General features: G+C 46.8%; 1 protein-coding gene across 6 annotated transcripts in view; it reads left to right on the forward strand.

Moving 5' to 3' along the window:
* The first annotated feature begins 12,044 nt into the window (after window positions 1–12,044).
* MARF1 (meiosis regulator and mRNA stability factor 1) overlaps window positions 12,045–25,069 on the forward strand; it is a 41,810-nt gene continuing 28,785 nt past the window's right edge. For 5 of the 6 annotated variants that reach the window (XM_058681197.1, XM_058681199.1, XM_058681198.1 and 2 more), the window contains exons 1-7: window positions 12,045–12,169; window positions 17,065–17,266; window positions 17,818–18,510; window positions 19,185–19,359; window positions 20,105–20,331; window positions 21,523–21,640; window positions 22,417–22,589. In XM_058681197.1, coding sequence (XP_058537180.1) covers window positions 17,123–17,266; window positions 17,818–18,510; window positions 19,185–19,359; window positions 20,105–20,331; window positions 21,523–21,640; window positions 22,417–22,589 — 1,530 coding nt within the window. In that variant the 5' untranslated portion in view covers window positions 12,045–12,169; window positions 17,065–17,122. The remainder of the gene's footprint in view (window positions 12,170–17,064; window positions 17,267–17,817; window positions 18,511–19,184; window positions 19,360–20,104; window positions 20,332–21,522; window positions 21,641–22,416; window positions 22,590–25,069) is intronic. The other variant, XM_058681200.1, reaches the window with a different exon arrangement.

A 25,069-nucleotide genomic window follows, 5' to 3' on the forward strand; every position in this document is an offset into this window, starting at 1 on the left:
ACGCTTCAGTGTGTTCCAACGCACGTACGCAACTGAAGTCATCCCCACCATCAAGACAATCAACATTTCCATCAGGGCTCAGCCTACTCAGGGAGTCCCAAACTCAGGCTGAGAGTCACCCAAGATAACTGGGGATGGGGGTGGTGCATATGCAGCACGTGACAGCACATAAAGGAAGGCAATGCTGCCTAAACAGAGGAGATGGGAAAGCGGAGAAAACAGGTGAGGCAGGATAGCGCAGATGATGAAAAGACGGGGTTAAACAGCAGAGACCGGAAGTGAGGCTGGGTGCAGTGGTTAAAATGCCCTTTGGCATGCTGGCATTCCATACAGCACTGCCTGAGTTCAAATCCTGGCTTCATGGGCCCAGCACAGTCGCCTAGCAGGCTGAAGTCCTCGCCTTGCATGCGCTGGGATCCCACATGGGTTCAGGCTCTAATCCCAGCAGCCCCACCTCCCATACAGCTCCCTGCTTGTGGCTTGGGGAAGCAGTAGAGGACGGTCCAAAGCCTTGGGATCCTCCACCCGTGTGGGAGACCCAGAAGAAGCTCCTGGCTCCTGGCTCAGCTCTGGCCATTGCAGTCACTTGGGCAGTGAATCAGCTGATGGAAGATCTTCCCTTCTGTCTTAACTCCTCTCTGTATATCTAACTTTCCAATAAAAATAAATCTTTAAAAAAAATTGTGGTTTTACTCCGAGTCTAGCTTCCTACGGATTTGCACCTTGGGAGGCAGCGGGTGACACTTCAGGGACCCAGGTCCCTGCCAAGTATGTGGGCTCCAGGTTTCCAGCACGCACCTGACCCAGCCCTGACTGTAACAGGCAACTGGGGAGTACACTAGCAGATGGAGGCTGGTTCTCACTGTTTCTCCCTGTCATTCTGCCTTTTGAATAATACATCTGTAAATGAACTGATAAAATCCAGCTCTGAAAAATTAACTTCCATGGCTCTGACGGCATGTGAGTAAAGCTGGCAGCAATGCAAGCGAGTAGAGGATTTTCAGAGTGACAGCCCATCCTGGGAGAGGGGAACACTGGCCTCCTACGGAAAGAAGGAATGAAGATGGAGGAGGGAGAAACACATCCCCCAAATACTCAGACACAAATTAACCTGGATTTGATGAAATGTTACATTTGAGGATTGAAGCTGCCTCTCCCTGGGGCCCCAGCACAGGCAGTGGGGTGGTGCCACCACCCTGACATCACCAGAGATGAAAAACCCTAGGTGGGTGGAGCAGGGTGCAAATAATAAGCCCAGTCTTAAACTTAATTTTGGCATGTCCATGACAGATTCATTTCGTTCATTCACTCATTCATGCATTGATTTAAAGAATGGCATTTTATTTTTAAAAATATATTTAAAGATTTGGACAGCCCAAAGCCACGTGGGAGACCTGGGAGAAGCTCCTGGCTCTGGATCGACTCAGCTCCAAACACTGCAACCACCTGGGGAGTGAACCAAAGGCTGGAAGATCTTTCTCTTCTGAGTTTTCAATAAAAATAAATAAATCTTAAAAAAAAAAAGCCTTTACTTGGGGCCAGTACTATGGTGTAGTGCGCTAAGCCTCTACCTGAGATGCCTGCACCCCCCCCCCACACATGGGTACTAGTTTGTGTCCTGGCAGCTCCAATTCCGATCCAGCTCCCTGTCAATGTTCTGGGAAAGCAGCAGGACATGGTTCTAGCCTTTGGGCCCCTGCATACACAAGACCCTGAGGAAGTTCCTGGCTGGCTCAGTTCTAGCCATTCCTGCCATCTGGGGAGTGAACCAGCAGATGGAAGACCTCTGTGTCTCTCATTCTCTCTGGAACTCTGCCTTTAAAACAAAAAAATTTTTAAAGTTTGTTCTTAAGCTTAAAAAAAAAAAATCTGGTACTTAGTTTCATTTTATTCGAAAAGGAGAGACTATGAGACACAGAGCACTCTTCGACCTGCTAGCTCACTCCCTAAGTACCTACAAAACTCAGGGTTGGGCCAGGCTGAAGCCTGAAGCCTGACACTCATCTAGGTCTCCCACAAAGGTGGTGGGGGTCAGAGTACTGATCCATTATCTACTGCTTCCCAAGGATACGCACTGGCAGGAACTGGGTCAGAAGGAGGGGTACTAATGTCCACCCCATTCATTTCAATACAACACTGGATCTGAAAGCTAAGGCGAAGTCCACGCCCAATAACGTCATCTGTGAGTCATGCACCTGTGGTTGGGTCTTCCCTGTTCCCAACAGTGAATCTTTAGGACCACCTATGGAATTCTGGGACACACCAATATTGGAAAGTTGGGCAGAAGAACAAAGGAAAAGAACAAGACAGAACAGAGATGACAAGCAGGACTAACGAGCTGCTCTGTGTGGAGCCGATTCCAAGGGAGAAAAGGGAATGTTCCCCGCCCCTGGGGATATAGTTGAGCGGTTGGCAAGAGAAGGACTGGAAAGTATGGTTCCCTGAAGGAGTGAGCAAGAATTTCTACACCAAGAGTAGGGGAGGAACAAAGAGTGGAGGAGAAACAGGTGAGAAAGGAGGCTGAGCTGCGATGTGCGTCCAGAGGAGCCCAGGGAGCCAGCAGCTGGGCCTTGGCACCGGAACCTGCAAATGGCCCAGCACAAGTTAGGGAAGGTATGTGTACAAATGGCTGAAATACAGGCTGCAGGCCATGAATAACCCCTCACTCAAGCCAGAAGCTCTCATGAACTCATGTCTCATCTGATATGCAGTCAGCAAACCAAATCTACACTGTCAAGGCCCATGCCTCTGTAAGGGACCACTGGGTAAGAAGACACTGGTGATCTTGAGGACAGCCCCAACGGTGTGTCATGGAAGTCGGTATTAGCAACAACAAACGCAGGCCGACTTCTGTAGTTTAGAAAAAGATCAAGTCTAACACTGGACATTACAGGTTCCTGGGCTACTACTTCTAATGTCTCCTATCTCCTATGCCCACTCACACCCCAGTCATGCGGCTTTCTTTCCCACTCACCCCACCAACATGCCCCACTGGCTGGAGCTGGGACAAACAGCACCCAGGACTTCTGCACAGCTGTGCTCAGTCTAGAATGCTTTTCCCTCTCATCTCTGTCCAGTGAGTTTCCTTCTTGTCACACAGATCTCCTCCCCAAAGAAACTTTGCGCATTCCACAACACTCCCTCCAGCTTTCACTATCACACTGACCAACGTTCTGTCCTGTTTCACCACGTCTGCATTTTTGTTTGTTTATTTTGCTCATCCTTTATTGGTACCAGTTTGAACCCCCGCTGCTCCGCTTTTGCTCCAACTCCCTGCTGATGTGCCTGGGAAAGTAACGGAGGTTGGCCCAAGTGCTTGGGCCCTGCAACCACTTGGGAGAACCACACAGAACTCCAGGCTTCTGTTCAACCCAGCTCCAGCCATCGTGGCCACTTGGAGCGAATCAGCAGCTAAAAGACCTCTCTCGCAGCAACTGTCTTTTAAATAAATCTTATTTATAAAAAAAGGACTTAAGACACTTACATTAGCCAGTAAAGCACCAAACAATACTCAAGAATGAATCTGAGATGTTGCAGAAGGCCCTTTGTGGGAAAGGCTGCAAAGCAAAGGATCTGGTTTTACATTAACAGACCAGGGAAAACCTAAGACCCAGACATGTCACCGCTTCATGATCTAAAAGAAAAACAAGGAATTGCCCTTTAATTCAAAACGCTGGTGTTTTAAAAGCAATACTTAGGGCAGGGGAAAAATACATATTAAGGCAAAGAGGGAAGAGTAACAGCTGCCCTTTGCTTAGTTTTGAAACAGCAAACTTAAAAATACAGGATTTTTCCTTCACCATTTCAAAACATCTCAGAAAATTCTAGCACACTGCCCTCCGCCACAGAACAGTTCTATTCTTCAATACGGCTAACTGAATTTTATCATCACCTTCTATTTGCTGATAGCTGGATATTCAAGTTATCAAACTGCATTATGCTAAGAGGTTCATTCTATTCTGTGAAGTAGGTAGCAAGGCAACCACCACTTTTCTCGGGTAAAGCTAGCGGCCAGCGCTGTAGCATGGCAGAGTAAGCTACTGCCTGCCACTGAGGTATCCCACATGCATGCCCAGTCACATCCTGGCTGCTCTGCTTCCGATTCAGCCCCCAACTAGTGCACATGGTCAAGCAGAGGAAGACAGCCCAAGCACTTGAGTTTGGAGGCCAGGATGAAGCTCTAAGCTCCTGGCTTTAGCCTGGCCCAGCCCCAGCTGTTGTTGACAACTGCGGGAATCAGCAGGCAGCCGACCTCTCTGTTGCTCCCTCTTGGTAAAGCCTCACTCATCTCCGCTGCCCTACACAGTCATTGTTAACAGCTGGTCCCAGTATACACAGTTTCACAAGAGCCAGCTTAAAATTGGATTCTAGAGGGCCAGCACCTGGTGCAGTGGTAAGCTGCCATTTGGGACGCCCACATCCCAAACGGGAGCGCTTGAATCAAGTCCTGGCTTAGCTCCTGGCCCAGCTTCCCACGGACACGAACCCTGGGAGAAGCAATGACAGCCTCCGGTACTTGGTTCTCTGCCACCCATGCAGGACATCTGCACGGAGTTCCCAGCTCCCGGTTTCAGCCTGGCCCAGGCCTAGCTGCTGTAGGTATTTGGAGAAATGAACCAGCGATGGGAGTAACCTCTTTCCCTGATTTTCAAATAAACATCGAAACAGATATTGCATGTATTTGTCTCTGTGCTGTTAATCACAAGCTCAATATGCCATCACAGCAGATCTACGGACAAGTCTGATGGGAAACTCAAATACATACAGGCCACAGCAGGCCAGGAAAAACAAACCGGGGACCACTAGTGCAAAAAGTATCTGTTTTGCATAACTCAATTCTGCATTTGCTACAAAATGTGTTGCCACATGTTTGCAGGATGAGATCTAACGGGTGTGGAAGAGGGCACACACCTCTGGCTTCTCCACTCCAGAAACAGGAAAGAGCCAGCACAGCTGGTCAGGAATCACAGCTCATCAGCCATCAGGCACTCACTCAACACCCTTCTCCAGCTCACTCCCGATCCTCCCACCAGGGCTGGAGGCGAAAGAGGAAGAGCAAGAGGCTGGCCAGCCCCTGCGTGAGCACCAAGCCCTGGCATGAACACCAAGGGTTCCACACTGACGCTGGCCTTGCATTTTGCAGAAGTGACATCAGAGGGGCAGGGTCGGTCAAGAGCCAGCAGGCCTGGCTTCTGTCTTTGGTGCTGTCAGAGTCTACCCCCACCTACCTACAAAAATAGCTGGTGGGCGGGCACAGAAGCCCAAGGCTGAGCAGCACCATTCACACTGCAGGAAAGCCCAGGGCAACAGAACACAGCCAGGAAAGCTGGACCTCGGTCAACCAGCAGTGTAAGGATGAAGACAGCCTGAAGTTCTTGGTGGGGTCAAGAAGGGGCCCACAACTGTTCACCTTGTCTCTGAAGCAAGCAGAACGGGCACAGCAGGCCCTGAGAGGAGCACTTCCACTCCCCACATTTCTTCACAGTATAGTTTTGACAGTACACATATGTTGCTTTTGAAATTCTGGAAAGTTTAAACTTGCACCGTAAAAAAATAGAAGAGCTATTATTTTCAGGCTAAACTTACTGCTACTGAACAAGATGCCAGGGACAAGAACTTCCCCAACTACGGTTTTCCCCTCTGCCCTCCCTTTCCGACTGTTTGTAGAACACCTACTACGCGCTCAGCCTTGCTGGGAGAGGCAGGCGAAGGCAGTTAGTTCCATTCACAGTGCCAGGTGCAAAGGTAGTGTTAACTACGGGAACGCAGGCCTCAGTTAGGTGAGGGAGTGTCATCTCTCTTGGTTCCCACTTTGCAAGGCAAAAGAACACATTTTGGAAACAAAAATAACACCTTAACAAAATCAGGAAACAAGTCAGAAAACTACTGCCCCAAATGCCAGAGCACATAGAAATCAAGGAGACACCCCAAGGACAGACTCCAATTTCACAGCGTGATGGTGAAGGCGGGAGTGGTCTGGGAGTCGCGCCTATCCAATTACTCTACCCAAGTCCGAAAAACGCCATCCCTCGGCCAGGACACGAAAATGGCACTAGGAATGACAGAGCTGGGCTTTGGGCACTCGGCGGGGCCGCCAGGGCCCTCTCTTCAGCGAGTTAAAAGGGGCCCTGGGTTCCAAGCAGAAAGCCAGAAGCGCAAACCCTGCACAAAGAAGTCGGGAGGAACAGAGAATCAAGACGACGCGGGGAGGATGAGGGTGGGAGCCAGGTGAGGCAGCCCAGGCAGCCTTGGGGCTGCGGGGTAAGATCCCCGCGCTTCCGCAGAATCCTGAAACCGTCCCGCGGCCGAGGGCCCGCCACCCGCGGAACCCGAAGGCTTTTTTTTTTTCTTTTGCAAAGAAGGCCAGCACTCGGAGCGGAAGCGAAGGAACGCGGGGACCAGCGGACGGCAGAAGCCAAGAGGACACGGGGCAAGATGGAGGAGGGCGCGAGGGGTGACCGCGGGCCTGCGGGTGCGCGGACGGAGAAGTTGGTGAGGACTCGGAGCAGCCGGGAGAGGCGAGCACAGGGGGGAATTGGCACGCAGGCAGGCTCCACGGACGCGGCCTCTTCCAGCTCGCTCGGCGCTTTCCTCCTCCCCCCCGGGGGACACGCCAAATCGGCGCGGACCCGAAGGCGACCAAGGGCGCGCGCGGGACACCCGCATGGCGGTGCCGGAGGGAGTGGGAGTCCCGAGAGCGTGACCGGGCGCCGGGGCGGGGCCGAGGAGTCCACCACCCCGGTCCAGTTCGCTCAGCTTCGGTCCGGTTCTGTCCGGCGGCAGGCTCGGTACTTACCACAGCTCCGGGCGGTGCTGAGGCGACCGTGAGGCGCGGCCCGAGTCCTCCGGCCCCCGCCCCGCCCCGCCGCCGGCGGCGTCGCCCATTGGCTGCCGCGCCACGGGACGCGACCGCCTCGACCAATGAGCGCCGAGCAGCGCCGTTTGGAAACTTTTTTTCTCCCAGGCCCGGGCCCGGTGCGGCCACGCGGCGGTTCTCCCGGGCGGGAGGAGTCCGGGCAGGCACCGGCGGCTGGTCCGCTCACTCGGAGGGCTGCTGGCTTGCTCCCTGGACTCAGGTGGAGCCGGTTTAGGCTTACAGGCGATCTTCAGGATGGCACACTGGCTTCTCCTTTAGGCCGAGGGCATTGTTCCGTTCTTACCCCTAACGCAAAATCAAAGGCTGTTTTCCAGGAACATTATCTTCAGGAGAAAAACTTGACTCTAGGAGAACGTGCTCTTAACGCTTTGAATTCTAGATTCTGCTCCTTAATTAAATATGTGATGTAGTTACCCTCTTAAAATGGAACAATAGGGCCCGGTGTGGTAGCCTAGCGGCTGGAGTCCTCCATCCCATGTGGATGGTTGCCGGTTCTAATCCCGGCAGCCCCGCTTCCCATCTAGCTCTCTGCTTGTGGCCTGGGAAAGCAGTTGAGAATGGCCCAAAACCTTGGAATCCTGCACCCAGGTGGGAAGAGACCTGGAAGAGGCTCCTGGCTTTGGATCAGCTCTGCTCTGGCCACTGCGCCACTTGGGGAGTGAATCAATGGACAGAGTATCCACCTCTTTGTCTCTCCTCCTCTCTGTGTGTCTGACATTCCAACAAAAATAAAATGAATCTTTAAAAAAAAATGTTAGAACTCATTAAAAGAAATGGGACAATACAAAACTAAATTGAATTTAGCGTTTGTTAAACGCTTAGGATAATGCTTTTGCACTAAGCACATTATACTTATTTAACAGTCTTTTTTTTTTAATTATGTGTGTCAGAAGCCTAAATTCTTGGTATGGGTTTTTAAATTTTAATTCTCAACAGTAACCCTAATGACCTGCTTAGGCATATTTATTGAGAACTCTTTAAATACAAGATATTCTCACTGAACAGTGAATACGTCAGACAAGGTGCCTGTCCTCGGTTCATTTAAAAGGTGAGGAAATTACACACATGGGCCCTGATCTGGGATAGAGTGCACAGGGAGGGGAAAGGTGGGAGAGAGAGATGTTTCTATGTTCATCTTCCCCTTGCGTATCTTCCTACAACCTGTGGAAGGGGAGAGGTGAAGTCCCTGGTGAGGAGGACCACATCCTGGGGAAGGGGTCACTTGGTGGACAGGCAGGCAGAGTATTGCCTTCCGATTCGTGACTAGCTATCTGCCTGCCCGATTCTTTCCTTCCCGAGGAGATTTCCAACCTGCAGGGCGTGCATTTTCAAGAGCAACCTTAAGCCAGCAAACGGATAGAATTTCACAGGCGTGACACACATAAGACAAGCTCCTGAGCTGGAGGGGCTGAGGAGAGGTGGCTGGGGGAGAGGTCGCTGCCGACAGAAGGGGCGGGCAGGGAGAACCATGTTACCGGGAGCTGGGCACCAGTCACCAGCTCCACAGAGGCAACCCCACAGCTGCTGTGTGCTCCCCAAATGCCCGAAACAGCTGGGATTGGGGGCTGGCCCAACCTGAGGCCAGGAGCCCAGAATTCAGTCTGGGTTTCCAGTGTGAGTGACAAGCATGTGAGCTGTCTCCTGCTGCTTCCCAACTCTCGGAACATGAGCAGAGAGCTGGGTAGGCGCAGAGACAGGACTGGAACCCTGGGACTATGATGGGAGGTGCAGGTGTCCCCTCTCAAAAGGTGAGAAAACCAAGCTGCAGAGAGTTAACTGAGCAATTGACAATTAGGTGCTAACAAATCAGGCTTCAAAGCTGTCTCTAGTTGAGTGGTCAGTTAACTCCTGCTCCCAGCCCTGCACTGCAGGCCTCCCATCTCCATTGGGGTTCCTCTCTCCTCCCTGCTGGGAGGGAATCTTCTTGAATTCCACCTGTGATTCCTTGCTGGTTTCTAAGAAAGTCTCAGAGGCAAAACCGAAAGCTGCAGCAGCCACGTGAACAGTGCTAAGGAAAGTACCAAAATGTCTCTCAAGCATTTCCCAAGCACGGATACACCGTCTGCATCCTGTGTCTCACTTGATTTGTTCCGATGACCTCGGTAGATTCTTTGCCTCTCACCGTGCTGTGAGTTTTCTGGGCAGTGAGTTCTCACCCCAGTTCACAGATAAAACAAACTGATGTGTTGTCAGTCCTGCCTGCGCGGCACCAATCGATACTCATTTAAATCAGTTGTTTCTCCATTTCTCAACTTTTCCATACAGAACACCAGTAGGCACTGAAATGACCAAGTTCTGGTCAGGATTAAGATTTAGAGAAATGCAGTCCTGGCCCGGTAGCCTAGCGGCTCAAGTCCTCGTCTTGCACACACCAGGATCCCATATGGGCACCGGTTCACATCCCTGCGGCCCCGCTTCCCATCCAGCTCCCTGCTTGTGGCCTGGGAAAGCAGTTGAGGATGGCCCAATGCATTGGGACACTGCACCCGCGTGGGAGACCCAGAAGAGGTTCCAGGTTCCCGGCTTTGGATCGGCGCAGCACCGGCCCGTTGCGGCTCACTTGGGGAGTGAATCATCGGACGGGGGATCTTCCTCTCTGTCTCTCCTCCTCTGTGTATATCTGGCTGTAATAAAAAAATGAATAAATCTTTTAAAAAAAAAGATTTATTTACTTTCATTGGAAAGATATGCAGAGAGGAGGAGAGACAGGGAGATCTTCCATTTATTGATTCACTCCCCAACTGGCCGCAATGACCAGAGCTGCGCTGATCTGAAGCCAGGAGCCAGGAGCCTCTAACAGATCCCCCACATGGGTGAAGGATTCCAAGGATTTGGGCTGTCCTCAACTGCTTTCCCAGACCACAAGCAGGGAGCTGGATGGGAAGTGGAGCTGCTGGGATTAGAACCGGCACCCATATGGGATCCCGGGGCTTTCAAGGCGAGGACTTTAGCCACTAGGCCACGCTGCCGGGCCCGTAAAGAAATCTTAAAAAAAAAAAAAAAAGGAATTTAGAGGAATGGACTTGTCATTATTTCCTAAGAATGAAAGAAAAACTAAAACTAAAATTCAGTTTGTTTTCTACAACTCTGGGATATGCCTGAGCAGATAGCTTGGTTTCCCTTCCTTAGGTCCTTCCCAATTCAAAGCGCTAATTAACACAGACAAGAGAAGGTGCAGGGGAAACAGTCAGCCTGGCCTACCAGAGGCACTGGATCAAAAGGCAAGTTAGCACTTACACAGCACCATCGATAAGCTTCACCCTGGCATCGGAAACGTGAAGAATGCAATTTGGACAAGAATTAAAAGTTATTATCTGATGAAAGTTTTCCCAGGAAGGAAACAGAAGAGACTGTGCCACCTTAGGAAAACGTATCTTCAAACTGAACATACTCTTTCATAAATATCAAATTGTTCTGTTCCTTAACTGTCTTCTCTGAAAGGCTGGTGCACTCTGCTTAGGCTAGTTTGTTATAGAAAGCAATAAAGTTGCATTTCCTTTCAAATATTCCCAAAGCTTTCTTTTAGTACTCTTCTTAAATGTATTTCAGGGTATTTAGCTGTTGAGACAAGGCACAGTTCTTGAAGGAATGCCAAAGAAAGTTAAGCAAAAATCTCTTATTTTGTGATTGAAAACTTTATAGAAAGATCGTTACAATCTGTAATTGCTTTGTTCTACATATAAATTATTATGGGCTGTGTAGAAAAGATTCTCAACTGGAAAAAAAAAAAGAGGACCCCCCCCCCACCCAAAAAAAAAACCACTTTGAAATGCCTGTTTAGTCATTTGGTTAGTTATTTGGTTCTATCAACACATACACACACAATAAAAACACAAAAACCAGTGTTAGCAGCAAGGTTAGCTTTCCATCTCTTCTGATGCCCGGCTGGAGAACACTACCCCCACAGACACAACGTAGCTTTGCTCAGCCGATGCAAATATTTGAGCAGGCAGAGGATATATACCTGCCATGAACCTTCCAGAAAGTCAAGAGAGCCACAAAGGAGCCTCAGCTACACGTCTGATCTTGCCCTTCGAGGTGTTTCCACAAGGGTGTTTTCAGCAACGTTAGCAATCCTCACCAAGTGTTGATTCCCCGATGAAACCACCTCATCCTAAGACCGCCTCTGTGTACTGGTTCCTCTCCAGCATTCGCCTGTAAAAGTAACCTTTACACATAACCCTCGGGTGGCACATCCTATATCTAGATTTACGTAGACTGACTTTTTTTTCCTTCTCCAACAGGAAATGGACACCAGCTGGCAACTTCAGAAATGACCTCATTGCTTACCAAAGCGTAATTAAAAAAAAAAAATCAAGTAGAAGGACACATTGTGAGGCTTTTTTTTCCTTTTAAGTAAAACACTGGTAATATTTATCCAGCTCAAACACAAAGCTTTAACCACAACTGTAGTCATTTTGGCTCAACTGTCACTGAAAAAAAAAGTCACGTTCGCTAGTAACGAGACCTCAATGCTCAAAACCTCGTCGTCTTTCCTAAAGGCACCGAGGATCTGTTTTTCGCTGCGGACACTAGCCAGCGTGGTCCTCGCACACTGTTTCTTATTTTTACCAGCTGGATGGAGACTGCGAGGACCTCGCGGGAAACCCCTCCGGCGGCTGCACTTCCCCACACTCGCCACTAGGCTGCGCTGGAGACGAAGGGCGCTGTGGCGTCAGCGCCTGGTCTGTTTGTTTTTAAAAAAACAGAGAACTATCATGTGATAAAACGAGAAGAATCACGTTTTTCATCGACATCTGTCCAACACTGCCTTCCTTTCAAAAAGCGAAAGCGCTGAACTGCGCTAAGTCCTGTTTGACAAGTTCTTTCCGCGGCTCCCCCGCCGCGAGCGCCTCAGCTCCCGCCCCGGAGGCCCCTCTGACCTCCCCAACAGTCAACCACGGGCAACTCCTCCTTCGACTAGGCGGTTTTAGTGAAAACAGTCTGAGTCTCCTCCCGGGAAGGTGCTTTTTTCCAGGTTTATCGGGAGGGGACTGAGCCTGACGAGGCTGCAGGGCCGCGAGGCCCCGCCCCCCCCACCGCCTGGGCTCCCAGCATGCCCCGCGCCAGGCGGCCGCGGCGGGGGCGGGGCGGGGCGGGGGCGGGGCCAAGGGAGCCCAGAAGGGCGTCGGTTTTGCGACAGGGGCGGTGCGGTGCGGAAGCGGAAGTGGAGGGTGCGCTTGGCGGCGGCGGCGGGAGCTGCGGAGTCGGGAATCAAAACAAAGGGCCTGGGGGGGCGGGGGGGAAGGCGGCGGGGCCGGAATGTGAGCGGAGGTGAAGCCGGTGGCGGAGGTGAGCTTGCTGTCAGCCTTGGGGACGAGACCCGCTGAGCCCGCAGCTCTGGGGCGACTGCCCGAGGTGGACGGGGAACAGTGACCCCCCGACGCCGCCGTCCGTCCCTCTGCTGATGTGGCCAAGTGGGGAGGCGGGAAGAGAACGACTGGCCCCCCGCCCCGGTGTGGCCGGCGGCTGCTTCTCCTGCCAAGTCCAGGTCCCCAAGTCAGGGTTGCGCCGCTGTTTGCCTTGGTGGCCATTTGGCTCTCCGCCCGCACCTGGGACTCCGCTCCCGCCTCGGCCCTCCAGGTGTGGAGCGCCTTTTCAGAGGGACGTGCCCAGGTGGAAGGTGAGGGGCGGGAGCGTGCAGTGTTGTTGCACCCCCGGTCTCTTTTCCCAGCTTTTTTCTGTTGGGGTGTGTGTGTGTGGGGGGGGGTCTTTCAGCAACCCCAGGGGTGTAACTTGAGGCGTGACAGCTGCTGTGGAGATGCCCGAAGGGCTGTAAGCATTCCGACTACTTCTTGTAACTTCCCCTTGGGATAAACCTTTCCGTTTCCTAGGCTGGAGCTTATCAGAAACTTAAGTTGTCTCTGGGACTTTTCCAGTAGATGCTCTTTTGAGTTTTGCTTATGGAGAAATTGGAAACCTAAGCAGTCCTCTTGGGCATTTGTTGAGTTTTTTGTTGTTGTTGCTTTTAGAGTTGCTGTTGCGTTGTCCTAGATGCTAGAGATACAGTAGAGAAAAAGAAAACGTGGAGTAGGTGTCCTACGTTGTAGAGACTAAGGAAATATTTGCCAATGAAGAAAGTAGTGAAGAACTGCAAATGCTCTGTGTACCAAGCTGTGCTATAAATGTTAGCTCTGTTTCAGGATTTGGCTTCAAAGAAGTGGACAGCACATGTCGCTGAGACTCAGGGAAGGGATTGTTGGGGGACAAAAGACCTGAATTTAACAGGAACAATGCCTATTATAATTTATGTCAGTTACAGCTGTTTATCTGTTCCTGTCTCTGGATTAGGCTCTTAAGACTCTGAGTAACAAAATGGTGTTTCATTCTCATTTCACAAATATTTACTTTGTCTAACACATAACAGGCCCAGCTCTTGTCACAAAAGACACAATGATGGAAATACCAGGGTACTTCACAAGGCTCACAGAAGAAATGCAATTAAAAGATAATTTTTTAAAAAGATTTATTTTTTTTTTTTATTGGAAAGTCAGATTTAGAGAAAGATCTTCCATCCACTGGTTCACTCCCCAAATGGCTGCAGCAACCATAGCTGAGCTGTTCTGAAGACAGGAGCCTCTTCTGGGTCTTCCACTTGGGTACAGGGTCCCAAGGTTTTGAGCCATCCTCTACTGTTTTTCCGGGCCACCAGGACGGAATGGAAGGGAAGTGGAGCAGCTGGGACAAAGACTGGCTCCCATAGGAGATCCTGAGCCATGCAAGACAAGGACTTTAGCCACTAAGATACCACAGCAGACCCTTGAAAGATACATTTATCTTTGTACAAAACATTTTGACTTCCTTGCTGAATTTGTTCATTATGCACATTTGCCATGATCTTTTTGAAGAATTCTTGTAGACTGTGGGGTCCATTTATTTGAATTTTTTTCCCCCTGAACAGTTCTACAAGGTAGACGGGGAGAAATTAGTCACATTTTACAAAAGAGAAGCAAAAACTAATGAAGTTTTGCAGTGTGGATAAAAGGGTGAATTCCAAGTGTTTCAGGCTTTGTAGCCCATGTCCCACAGCTGTAGTGCAAGAGCCACCATCCACAGTATTGAAATGAATGCATATTGCAGTAGACTTTATTTTGTGGCATGGAAATTTGAATGTCATAAAATTTTATGTGTTTCTTTATATTTATGATTATTTATGTTTATATATTTATATTTTAGGAGACTAAAGAATTAAAAATGTGAAAGATAAATTCTTGGTTCACTGGTCGTTTAAATAAAGGCAGTGGGGATGATGTTGGCTCTCAGGTCAGAAATGACTCCTGGGTGTGTGTGAGCAGTTTTCCTGTATTTAGATACGGTACTTGCCTAACTCACTCTCTCCTTCCTCTGCTGTGTAGGTGTGGAAATCCTCTCAGGGCCTGTGTTACGGGAGGGTTAAGATAGCCACGTCCCACATCAGTGCCTGGTTCAAGTCCCAATTCTGGTTCTTAACATCAGTTTCCTGTCAGTGCGATGCTGGGAGGCAACAGAGCAAGTTCACTTGGCCTGCCGCTGCCGCATGGGAGGTGTGAATTGGGTTGCTGGCTTCAGCACTGGCCACAGGCCTTTGTAGACATTTGTGGGGAATGAATCAGGAAATGAGCGGTCTTTTTCTCAAAGAAATTCAAAAGGTCATTAAAAAAAATCTGGCAAACAGATTATCATATCAGAGATAGAAATTCTTTTCTAAATGCCCAGATAAAATTTCTGAGAAAGAAAGGAATTAACCACCTTAAATGGCCTCTATCAGGGCCCGGCGGCATGGCCTAGCAGCTAAAGTCCTCGCCTTGAACACGCTGGGTTCCCATATGGGCGCCGGTTCTAATCCCGGCAGCTCCACTTCCCATCCAGCTCCCTGCTTGTGGCCTGGGAAAGCAGTCGAGGACGGCCCAAGGCTTTGGGACCCTGCACCCGTGTGGGAGACCCAGAAGAGGTTCCTGGTTCCCGGCTTCGGATCGGCACAGAACTGACCGCTGCGCTCACTTGGGGAGTCAATCATGAGACGGAAGATCTTCCTCTCTGTCTCTCTTCCACTCTGTATATCTGACTTTGTAATAAAAATAAGTAAATCTTTTTTTAAAAAATGACCTCTATCAATAAGTGTTAAGTCGTTGTTGGTATACTGTAGTAACCTTAAAAGTGAGGTTGCCAGCGCCTGCATAGCCGGTGGATGTGGATTGGTTTGCTCTGCCGTTCCTGTACTTCCTGAGGTTCATCAGTGTGCTGTGGCACTACAGTGGATAGAGCACTTTTCTGACTCGAGATTTCTCTTGGTTGTTAGTTTTGTGGCGATGTATCAGATTGTACTTTCATTACAAGTAAACTAGGAAATGGGCTCAGTTTGTTCAGTAGCGTAATAGATTTCAAAGTCCTCAGAGGCTATTTGATTTGGAACTTGACCCATTGGAAAAAGTTGATGTGATGCTTGTCATTAAGATGAGATGCTCTTGGGCCCAGCACAGTAGCCTAGTGGCTAAAATCCTCGCCTTGCTCCTGTCAGGATCCCATATGAGTGCCAGTTTGTGTTCCAGCAGCCCTGCTTCCCATCCAGCTCCCTGCTTATGGCCTGGGAAAGCAGTCAAGGATGGTCCAAAGCCTTGGGTCCCTGTGCCCGCGTGGGAGACCCATTACAGGCTCCTGGCTGCTGGCTCCTGGCTTCGGATTGGTGCAGCTCCTGCCCTTGCAGCCACTTGGGGAGTGAATCAACAGATGGAATATCTTCCTCTCTGCCTTTCCTCCTCTCTGCCTTTCTAATAGAAGTAAATTTTTTTTTTAAGATGATGTGCTGTCTTCTGTTCATTTTTAAATTTTTATTTGAAAAGCTGAGTTACAGAGTCGGGGGAGGGAACAAGGAAGGGAGAAAGAAAGCCTTCATACACTGTTTCCCGTCCCACATGGACAGCACAGCTGGGGCTGAGCCAAGCGGGGTGGAGGCGGCGCTCCATCCCCTCCCCTGTGGGTGGGCGCTCTCACTCTTTTCCCAGGTATACTAGCAGAAAGTAGAGCAGCCTGGACTTGAACCAGCGCTCACAAGACAGCCTGACAGTAAGGAGGTGACTCAGCTCACTGCCCCACAATGGGCCAGCCCTTCTTCTGTTAGTTATTTTTTTTTTACTGTGCTAAGAAGAGTATTTTTAGACAGCAGAGAAGAATTAAGAAAAATAGCAGAAAGTAAGTATTCTCGGTGCCCAAAGGGGTCAGTTCAGGTCAAGTGAAGAGAAGTCTCCCTCAGACACGCAGTGGTCCAGGGTCTGGTTCCTTCTGTCAAGCACATCTGTAATGAGTCGGACATCTAGAGTGCATTTTTATTTGAAGTGCTATGAGGAATGATAGATTCTAAGCTTCTTAAGGTTTATTTATTTGGAACGTAGAGCAAGGGAGAGACAGATCTTCATCTGTGGACTTATTTTCCACATCACCACAGTGACCAGGTCTGAGCCAAGGCAAATCCAGGAGCCAGGAACTCTGCCCAAGTGGCAGGCATCCAGATATGTGGGACATCTTTTTATTTATTAATTTTTTCTTTTTTTAAATTTGAAAGATGTGCATAGGTAAGGAGAGATAGATAGAAGGAGAATGTCTCTCATCCTCTGGTTCACCCCACAACGGCCACAGTACCTGAGCTGGGCTGAGCTGAAGCTGGGAACCAGGAGCTGCTTCTGGGCACAGGGTCCCAAGGACTTGGGCTCTCTGCTGTTTTCCCGGGCCATAGGCAGAGAGCTGGATTCCAAGTGTCGCAGCCACAACATGAACGAGTGCCAGTGTGGAATGCCATCATAACGTGCTGGAGGATTAACCTGTTGAGTCATGGCACCAGCTCCTTGGGCCACCTTTTACTGCTTTCTCGGGTGTAGAAGCAGAGCGGCTGTGGTTCAAATTGGCACTCCCATACGGAACGTTGGCATTGTAAGCAGCAGATTAACCACTGTATGACAGTGGTGGATCTAGGTTAAAGAGTTTAAAAATCTGGTTGATGCAATTCAGTTTTAATCATAAACAGAATCAACCTCTTTTAACCACAGTTTAGTAACCTGTAGTATTCTCTGCTATCCATTCTTTTGTGTTATATTGACATTTCAATTCTTGGAAGCCACTGCGTTGTAAACATCGTTGTAGCCTCCCTGTTAATATATTATACAATTTGTAAGTAATGCCAAGAAATAACATTGAAATCTCACTTGTCTCCTCAGGGTAGAAGAATGAAAGAAAAGAAAGATGAAAGAATGTTGAACCACTTCGCAGGGCTGTATGATGGAAGGAAACGGAACTGAGAACTCCTGCAGCAGAACGCGTGGATGGCTTCAACAAGATAATGACGTTAAGCCATGGCTTTGGAAATTCTCTAATTGCTTTTCTCGTCCTGAGCAGACATTGCCACTTAGTCCCCAAACGGTAACTATGTACAGAACTACGTGCAAAACGCATCGCTTATATGAATAGATGAGAAGTCCTCTTGGTGTAGGGCAGTGTCTCTCTGAAGTTTGTGTCAGGCTTACACACGCTTCTTCTATTTCCCATTTTGTGACTTCTGAACTCTGAAAGCCTAACTGTAATTCTTTATTCTGCTCTGGGCAACGGTAGATGCCTTTGGATAACTGGTTAATCTCATCCATAATGTTGGGAATCTAGCTGTTCTCTTTTGGGGAACTTTGTCAGAATCCCTTATGGACTGACCGCAGGAACTCTTGGGTATTTTGCTCAATCCGCTTTGGCTGCAGTCATCTTTCATGGGTGGTCTTCATGCCTGTGTTGTTTTTGTAGCCCCTGTTTCATTTTCAGAAGTTCTTGTGAAGTGAGGGAAAGTTGTGAAAGGGAAGTGACAAGGTACAAATTTATGCAAATAGATCGGAGCACTATTTCTGCTTTTGAATGCTGAAGCAGATGAGTAGCTGAAAATCACTGGCCTTACAAAATTAACTTGCATTCTGATTTTCTTTCCACAGAAAGAGTACATGGAGAACAAGAAAGTTGCTGTGGAACTAAAGGATGTACCATCTCCCCTACATGCTGGCTCTAAACTTTTTCCAGCAGTCCCACTTCCTGATATTCATTCTCTTCAGCAACCTCAGCTACAGCTTTCAACTGTCCCCAAAGTAAGCTGCTGTGCTCATTGCCCCAATGAACCCTCCACGTCACCAATGCAGTTTGGTGGTGGTGGTGGTGGCGGTGTTAGTGGAGGCACTGGTAGCTTGATTCACACGGGCGCACTGTTAGACTCGCAAAGCACCAGGACAATCACGTGTCAGGTAGGGTCAGGGTTTGCTTTCCAGTCTGCATCTTCACTCCAGAATGCCTCAGCTAGGAACAGTTTGGCAGGCATTGCAAATGACTTTCCCAGCATGTGTCTAGAGAGTAACCTATCTTCCTGCAAACACCTACCCTGTTGTGGAAAACTCCATTTCCAGTCATGTCACAGTAACATGCACAAGCTGCATCAGTTTCCAACTCTCCAGGGCTGTACCTCCGCTGGCTATTTTCCCTGTTCTGATTTCACAAATGGGGCTCCCGGGCATTTGGAAGAGCACATCTCACAGTCGGAGCTAACGCCTCACTTGTGCACCAACTCTTTGCACCTAAATGTGGTACCTCCGGTTTGTTTAAAGGGCTCACTTTACTGCGAAGACTGTCTAAACAAGGTTTGTATCTTTTTATTTTTTATGTTGGGTGGAGCTCAGATTTGAGAAATGGCTTATTGCAGTGGATTTATCTTGAGAAGTACTGTGCCTGGGGTTGAAGGTTCTGCCATGGTGTGACTCTCCAATCAGCATAACTTCTGCTGGTCCTGAAAGAGGCAAAGGGTGAAATGGCAAACCATTCAAAGCAGGGCGGAATAATTATTTATGCAGTTGATGCTTGTAACCTCCTGTGGCAATAAATCTGTTCCCTGTACTTGAACCTGGTATGATTCTGTACCAGGTTGTGGCTTATCTTAAAAGGCTAGGGTACAGGTCACTGTCAGGCCCATTCATAGGTAACTGTGCTATGTGGTAACGTCGGGAACTTGAAACTCAGCCCCAATTACAGCGGTAGTTAAGTAAAGATTTCACTTGCTATGTGAAGTGTGTATGAGGTGCCCATTATAAAGGTGTGATCTTAACGTGTATCTTCTTGGATCATTTCAAGTCACTTCTTGAAGCAAGTTTGTGAATTGCTAGCTAATGGGAAAGATTCTTTGAAAATGGATTTTATCAGAAGCTAGCAAGTAGAGAAGCAAAATACTTAGGATGTCATTTCAGTTGTTGTGTATGACTCTAGGTTCTACAATGATGTTTCTGAAACTTCCTCCTTTTTCAAAAAAATTTCAAAACAGCCGGCAAGAAATAGTATAATTGATGCTGCTAAAGTCTGGCCAAATATACCACCTCCAAATACTCAACCTGCACCTCTTGCTATTCCTCTGTGTAACGGCTGTGGAACCAAAGGAACAGGGAAGGAGACCACGTTGTTATTGGCGACCAGTCTAGGCAAAGCTGCTTCGAAATTTGGTAAGTGACAGTATGGCATAGTTTTCAATATACTAACATTATATTCAATCGCCTTTAGAAGACTCCCTGTGGTTCTGAGGCTACTGTATATGTGAGTCTCCCTTGATATTATAGACCAGTAAGTCATGGGCCCTTTATGTTGGGTGCCTGATCAGTGCCAGATCATACTTGTTGTTTGTGTGCTCTCTAGAAGTTTATAGTATTTAGAATGATTAGAATGGGCTGATTAAAAGCAGTATTTTCAAGTCCTAAGAGTTCTCAGTTCGTGTCCCCTAAAAGTAGTTAAGTGTTATTTTATCTTTTGGAAGTATTTATTTTTTAAGTGTTAACTTAGATGTTAATGCAGCATTCAAATTGATTTAAAATCAACAGTAGTGATAGTTTCCACTTGGGTCATTTCTTTAATATTCTTTCTTACCCAATAGACAAGTATGGACCAAGCATGAAAACCTGTTAGTATTCAGAAAAGCATCACTGGTCAGCGTGAGAAGGGCTCAGACTTTGAGATGGATTCCTTGTGAGTTTATAGTCACCTGGCCCTTTTCTCTCCTGGAAAACAGGAGTGGTATCTTAGAGTAACAGAATGGCCACCTGGTTGTTGATTAGGACAATCAGTGGATTTATCCTTAGACTTGAATGGCAATTAATCATTTAGATTTTCTGCCACTAGAATGATATCTATCTATTATTTTAACTTGTCTTTTCTTCTTCACTATGTTAATTGAGAGTGTTAACATTTCTTAAGGGTCACCAGAAGTTGCAGTAGCCGGACAGGTGCTAGAAAACTTACCCCCCATTGGAGTTTTTTGGGATATTGAAAATTGCTCAGTTCCCTCTGGTCGGTCAGCGACTGCTGTTGTACAGAGAATCCGTGAAAAGTTTTTTAAAGGACACAGAGAAGCAGAATTCATCTGTGTGTGTGACATCAGTAAAGAAAACAAAGAAGTTATTCAAGAGCTGAATAACTGCCAGGTAAGAAATTTTTTTTAAAGAATTTCAATATAATATAGAAGAAGGCAAAGCACATATAATTTTTGTAAAAAAATTCCAATTCAAAATGCCTTTGTCCGAGTTTCCAAATAAATTAGCAAAAGATTATTTCTAAAACTTAATAATGTTTCATCTTTGAATATGGACATGATGACTTAAGTGTTCATACAGATTCAGTGGCTGCCCATGTATCATCTTTGATTTTCATGACTGCGCTAGGAGCCAGGCACATGAGATTTATAATTTGCAATTTGGAAATGAAGCTCAGGCCCTGGGAAGGGATGCAGCTTTTTGAAGTCCAAAAAACCTGTGAGTGGAAGAGCTGTGATATGTGCTCTTCAACTGGAATTTGAAATTCAATTTTCTTGACTTTTAAAAGAAAGCAATTCTATTTGTATACTATGTGTCTGAATAGAGTTGCATATTTATGTTCTTTACAAAAGTCAGTGAATCCTTCTGTGTATTGCATGTAATTGAGGACCTCAAAATAAATCTGTTTGCTGTGGATACTGTTATCTGTGAGCGTGATGGTTTTGAATGGGTATCAGTGTGTTTTTTCCTTGCTTAGGAACATACTGCTTCCTCTCCCACCATATGATTTCAATTACTGAAAACCATAGACATTGATTGGCATAGACAGACTCATGATTCAAACTGCAACCCCAAATCTTAGCTTAATCATTCATCTAATCTCTGCTATGTCCCAATGGTTGACAGAAGATATTAGAGGAAATTTTATGACTTCAAAGTTTGTCTTTATTTTCTGAAAAGGAGACTAAAGAGCAACAGCGGAAGAATAGAGATGAAGACAGGAATAAAAATAGACCCAGTTGATTCCTGTTATGGAAAATTAATTTTTTTTATTAAAGATTTATTTTTATTACAAAGTCAGATATACTGAGAGGAGGAGATACAGAGAGGAAGTGGAGCTGCCGGGATTAGAACCAGCGGCCATATGGGATCAAGGCGAGGACCTTAGCCACTATGCCACGCTGCCGAGCCCGGAAAATTAATTTTAAGACCTGATTGTAAATTTTTCCCCCCATTCTTAATAGTAAAAAAAAAAAAATTTGTTTTTTCTCTGAGCGTTTTCTGTTATAGTACGGGCAGAATGGATGGTGGTTTCTCACCTCAGCTCATCTTTTTTTTTTGCTCTTGCTTAAATTCACACAGGTAACTGTTGCCCATATCAATGCTACTGCAAAGAATGCTGCTGATGATAAACTCCGGCAGAGTCTCCGAAGGTTTGCAAACACTCACACTGCTCCAGCCACTGTGGTTCTTGTGTCAAGTAAGTGTAGAAACATCTACTCCTTCAGCAAGGCTAACCATGTGGGAATCATTGTAGAGCCAGAAATAGGTGAAAGTCGATCATGCCCTCAGAGAGGCTGGCATACATATGAACTTAGTGATGCTTTCTTCTGAGAATTGTGTGGACAAAAGATGAGGTCTGTGGGGATTTCTGCATTTTTGTTAGGCATCTCAGGTCTGGTGGGGTCAACTTATTAAAGCAAATGTGGTGGTGTTTTTTGTTGTTGTTTTTTAACCCTGGACTCAGGATTAAAAAATTGGATTTTAGAAATCCAATAAGAGTTTTCTCAACATAGTAATATTTGTTGCTTTTCAATACTAGAAGTAACATGTATCTTGAAATTCAAAGTAGGTGTACAGCAAGATTGTTTTACCCATGTCCATTTTCTAATAAGAAATGTGTTCCTCATGCCCCATTTCGGGGAACCTGGGATGTATGGGAGACTAGGTGGCGCTTCTCCCCTTATCTCCCCGTATACCCCAGATACAGAAAAAAAGAGAGAGAGAGAATGTGGAAACAATGTTCTTACTTTCCTGTAGCCCTTGACACTTTGTGTCCTAATCAACTATGTAAAGATTATCAAAATAAAATGGTAATTTTAAAAAAGAAAGAAATATGCTGCTGAAAAGGAGAGCAAAGAAAAGCAAGCTGGACCCAAACCAGCCATATCTGTCTTTGCAGTGGGTATCAGTAGGGTTGTTTGTCAAATGTTTCTGATGTTTCTGGTTGGGGTTGGGGGACATCTTGTCTTTCAGCTGATGTCAATTTTGCCTTGGAACTTAGTGATCTCAGACACAGGCACGGTTTCCATATCATTTTGGTCCATAAAAACCAGGCCTCCGAAGCACTGCTGCACCATGCTAATGAACTCATCAGATTTGAAGAGTTCATTTCCGACCTCCCCCCAAGGTTACCACTGAAAATGCCAGTAAGTGAATTTGCATTGTTTGTGCCATTTTCCAGTATTAGATTCTGGAGGCTGAAGGACAGTCCTCAACAAGGGTGTCAACACATTGAGGCGAGGAGGCGGTCAGATTAGGAAATAAAGCTTGGGAACCCTTGGTTCTTCTCTTTCCACCCAACACAGAATTGAGACGTATGAATTTTGCTTTTAGTTTTTGTCAAAAATACCATGGGGAAATGGTTTGTAGATTATCCCACCACCAACTTAACACTGTCTTCAGAGCTAACACGGATGGGTGACTCCTTTTGCCTCTGATCATTATGGGTAGAGCGTGTGGTGAGGGTTTATGCAGCCTGTGTGGCTGGCATCACATGGACCATTTAAGGCATTTAATGTGTAAGGCATTTAATCCTTGAACCTCGCTCTGCTTCTGTCATGCATGTTCTGATTTTGAAGGCTTTTAAGTCAAATGTGGCATTTTAGGTGAGACATTGTCCACTTGAGAGATCCCTTTTCCTTGTGATTTAAAGAAAGAATGATGATTCAGAGTGTACAGTCTTGCCACATATTTCTTTTAATTGGTGAGAGTGACAATTTAAGATCCTTTTTGTTTTTATGTTCTTTCATCTTTGCTTTTAATTCTGCCTTTCAATTTAAGTTTATTAGGGAAAGAGAAAGAACTTCCTTCTGCTGCTTCAGTTCCCAAACACCCAGAATGGCCAAGGTCCAAGCGGGGATCCTAGAACTCAGTCCAGGTCTCCCTTGTGGGTGACAAGAACCCCATCATTTGAGCCATCACTGCCGCCTCTCAGGGTTCACAGTGGCAGGAAGCTGACATCAGGGTCAGAAATTGAGCTGAGGTACTGGATGAGCATTGTTATTAACTGCTAGAAAACCTCCCCTTCCATTCCTTAATTTTTAGTAAACTAAGCAAATATTAGTAGTGCCTGGGTTTTGAGGCTCACGTATAATAGAAAGAGCGTAGGTTTTATTGGTAATTGGTCAATAGCCTCAAATAAAAAGAAAAGCCACCATTTAAAAAGTCATGTATTCATTCTCAAAACAAGGGTCAGACATGTGGTACGGTGGTAAAGACACTGCTCGAGAGGCCCACATTTCACATTGGATGTCTGGGTTCAGGTCCAAGCTCTGCTTCTGATTTCAGCCTCATGCCAGGATGCACCATGGAAGGGAACAGATGGTGACACTCTGGGTGGGTCTCTGCCACTCACACAGGAGACCCAGATGGAGTCCCAAGCTCCTGGTTTCAGGCTGAGCTAGTCTCAGCTTCAACTGTTAAGGGAATTTAGAGCTTGAATTAATGAATGAAAGATCTCCCTCTCTACCTTTTAAATAAATTAAAGTTTTAAAAATCATTATCTAGAAATATAGAAATAAACCCTTTGATCTTAGTATCCAGAAATAATCATTGTTAGTTGTTTGATATTGTGCTTTGGATTTTAAAATGTAGCATTTTAAAAAATAGTGTTGCATATATAGCATTCTGTGTCTTTTAATTTTGATGCCATAGCTTGAATGTCCTTCCATGGCATTATACTCATATCAATATAAATTCACCACATTTTAAAAACCAACAGGAAACTTGAATGACTAGTCTTGAACCATTCTACCTATTACTGGACATTGTGAATATATCCAGTTTTTTTAAAGATTTATTTATTTTTATTGCAAAGTCAGACATATAGAGAAGAGGAGAGACAGAGAGGAAGATCTTCCTTCCGTCTGATGATTCACTCCCCAAGTGACTGCAATGGCTGGTGCTGCGCCGATCTGCAGCCAGAAGCCAGGAGTCTCCTCCAGGTCTCCCATGTAGGTGCAAAGTCCCAAGGCTTTGGGCCAACCTTGACTGCTTTCCCAGGCCACAAGCAGGGAACTGAATGGGAATTGGAGCTGCCGGGATTAGAACTGGCACCCATATGGGATCTCGGCACTTTCAAGGCGAGGACTTTAGCCGCAAGGCCACTGCCCTGGGCCCGGATATATCCAGTTTACCACCATCCGCAGGAAGGTTACTCATGTCTTGTTGGGGCTGCCGGGGCCACCAGTAATAATCTGTAGGGTGAGATCCAAATGACCTCTGGGTCAGGGTTGTCCTAGCAAGTAAGATCCAAGTTGTGCTCCACTGAAGTGGCAGTGGTTTACAGTCTGCTCAACAAGAAATGTTGCCTATTCTAAATATTTACCAGTCTGATAGGTGAAAGATAGTCTGCTATTTTGTAATCACTAGGAAGGTGCAAAATATCTTATAGTAGTAGTAGTAAATTGAACATATTTGAAAATTTGTTGCCTCTTGATATTCTGTAATTGTTCATATTTTTGTCTGTTGACTCATTTTATGGCTTCTGGATTGATCTTTTTCCATATAATCTCAAGTTTTCTTGTGGTACTTCAATTATGTTTCTTAGTATGTAAGTGTGTGTGTTTTAGTATGTAAATTCGTGCAACAGGGTCATGATCATATGTTAGCAGATAGAACTTCCAAG

This window comes from Ochotona princeps, chromosome 24, assembly GCF_030435755.1.
Source record: "Ochotona princeps isolate mOchPri1 chromosome 24, mOchPri1.hap1, whole genome shotgun sequence".
Classification (NCBI taxonomy): domain Eukaryota; kingdom Metazoa; phylum Chordata; class Mammalia; order Lagomorpha; family Ochotonidae; genus Ochotona; species Ochotona princeps.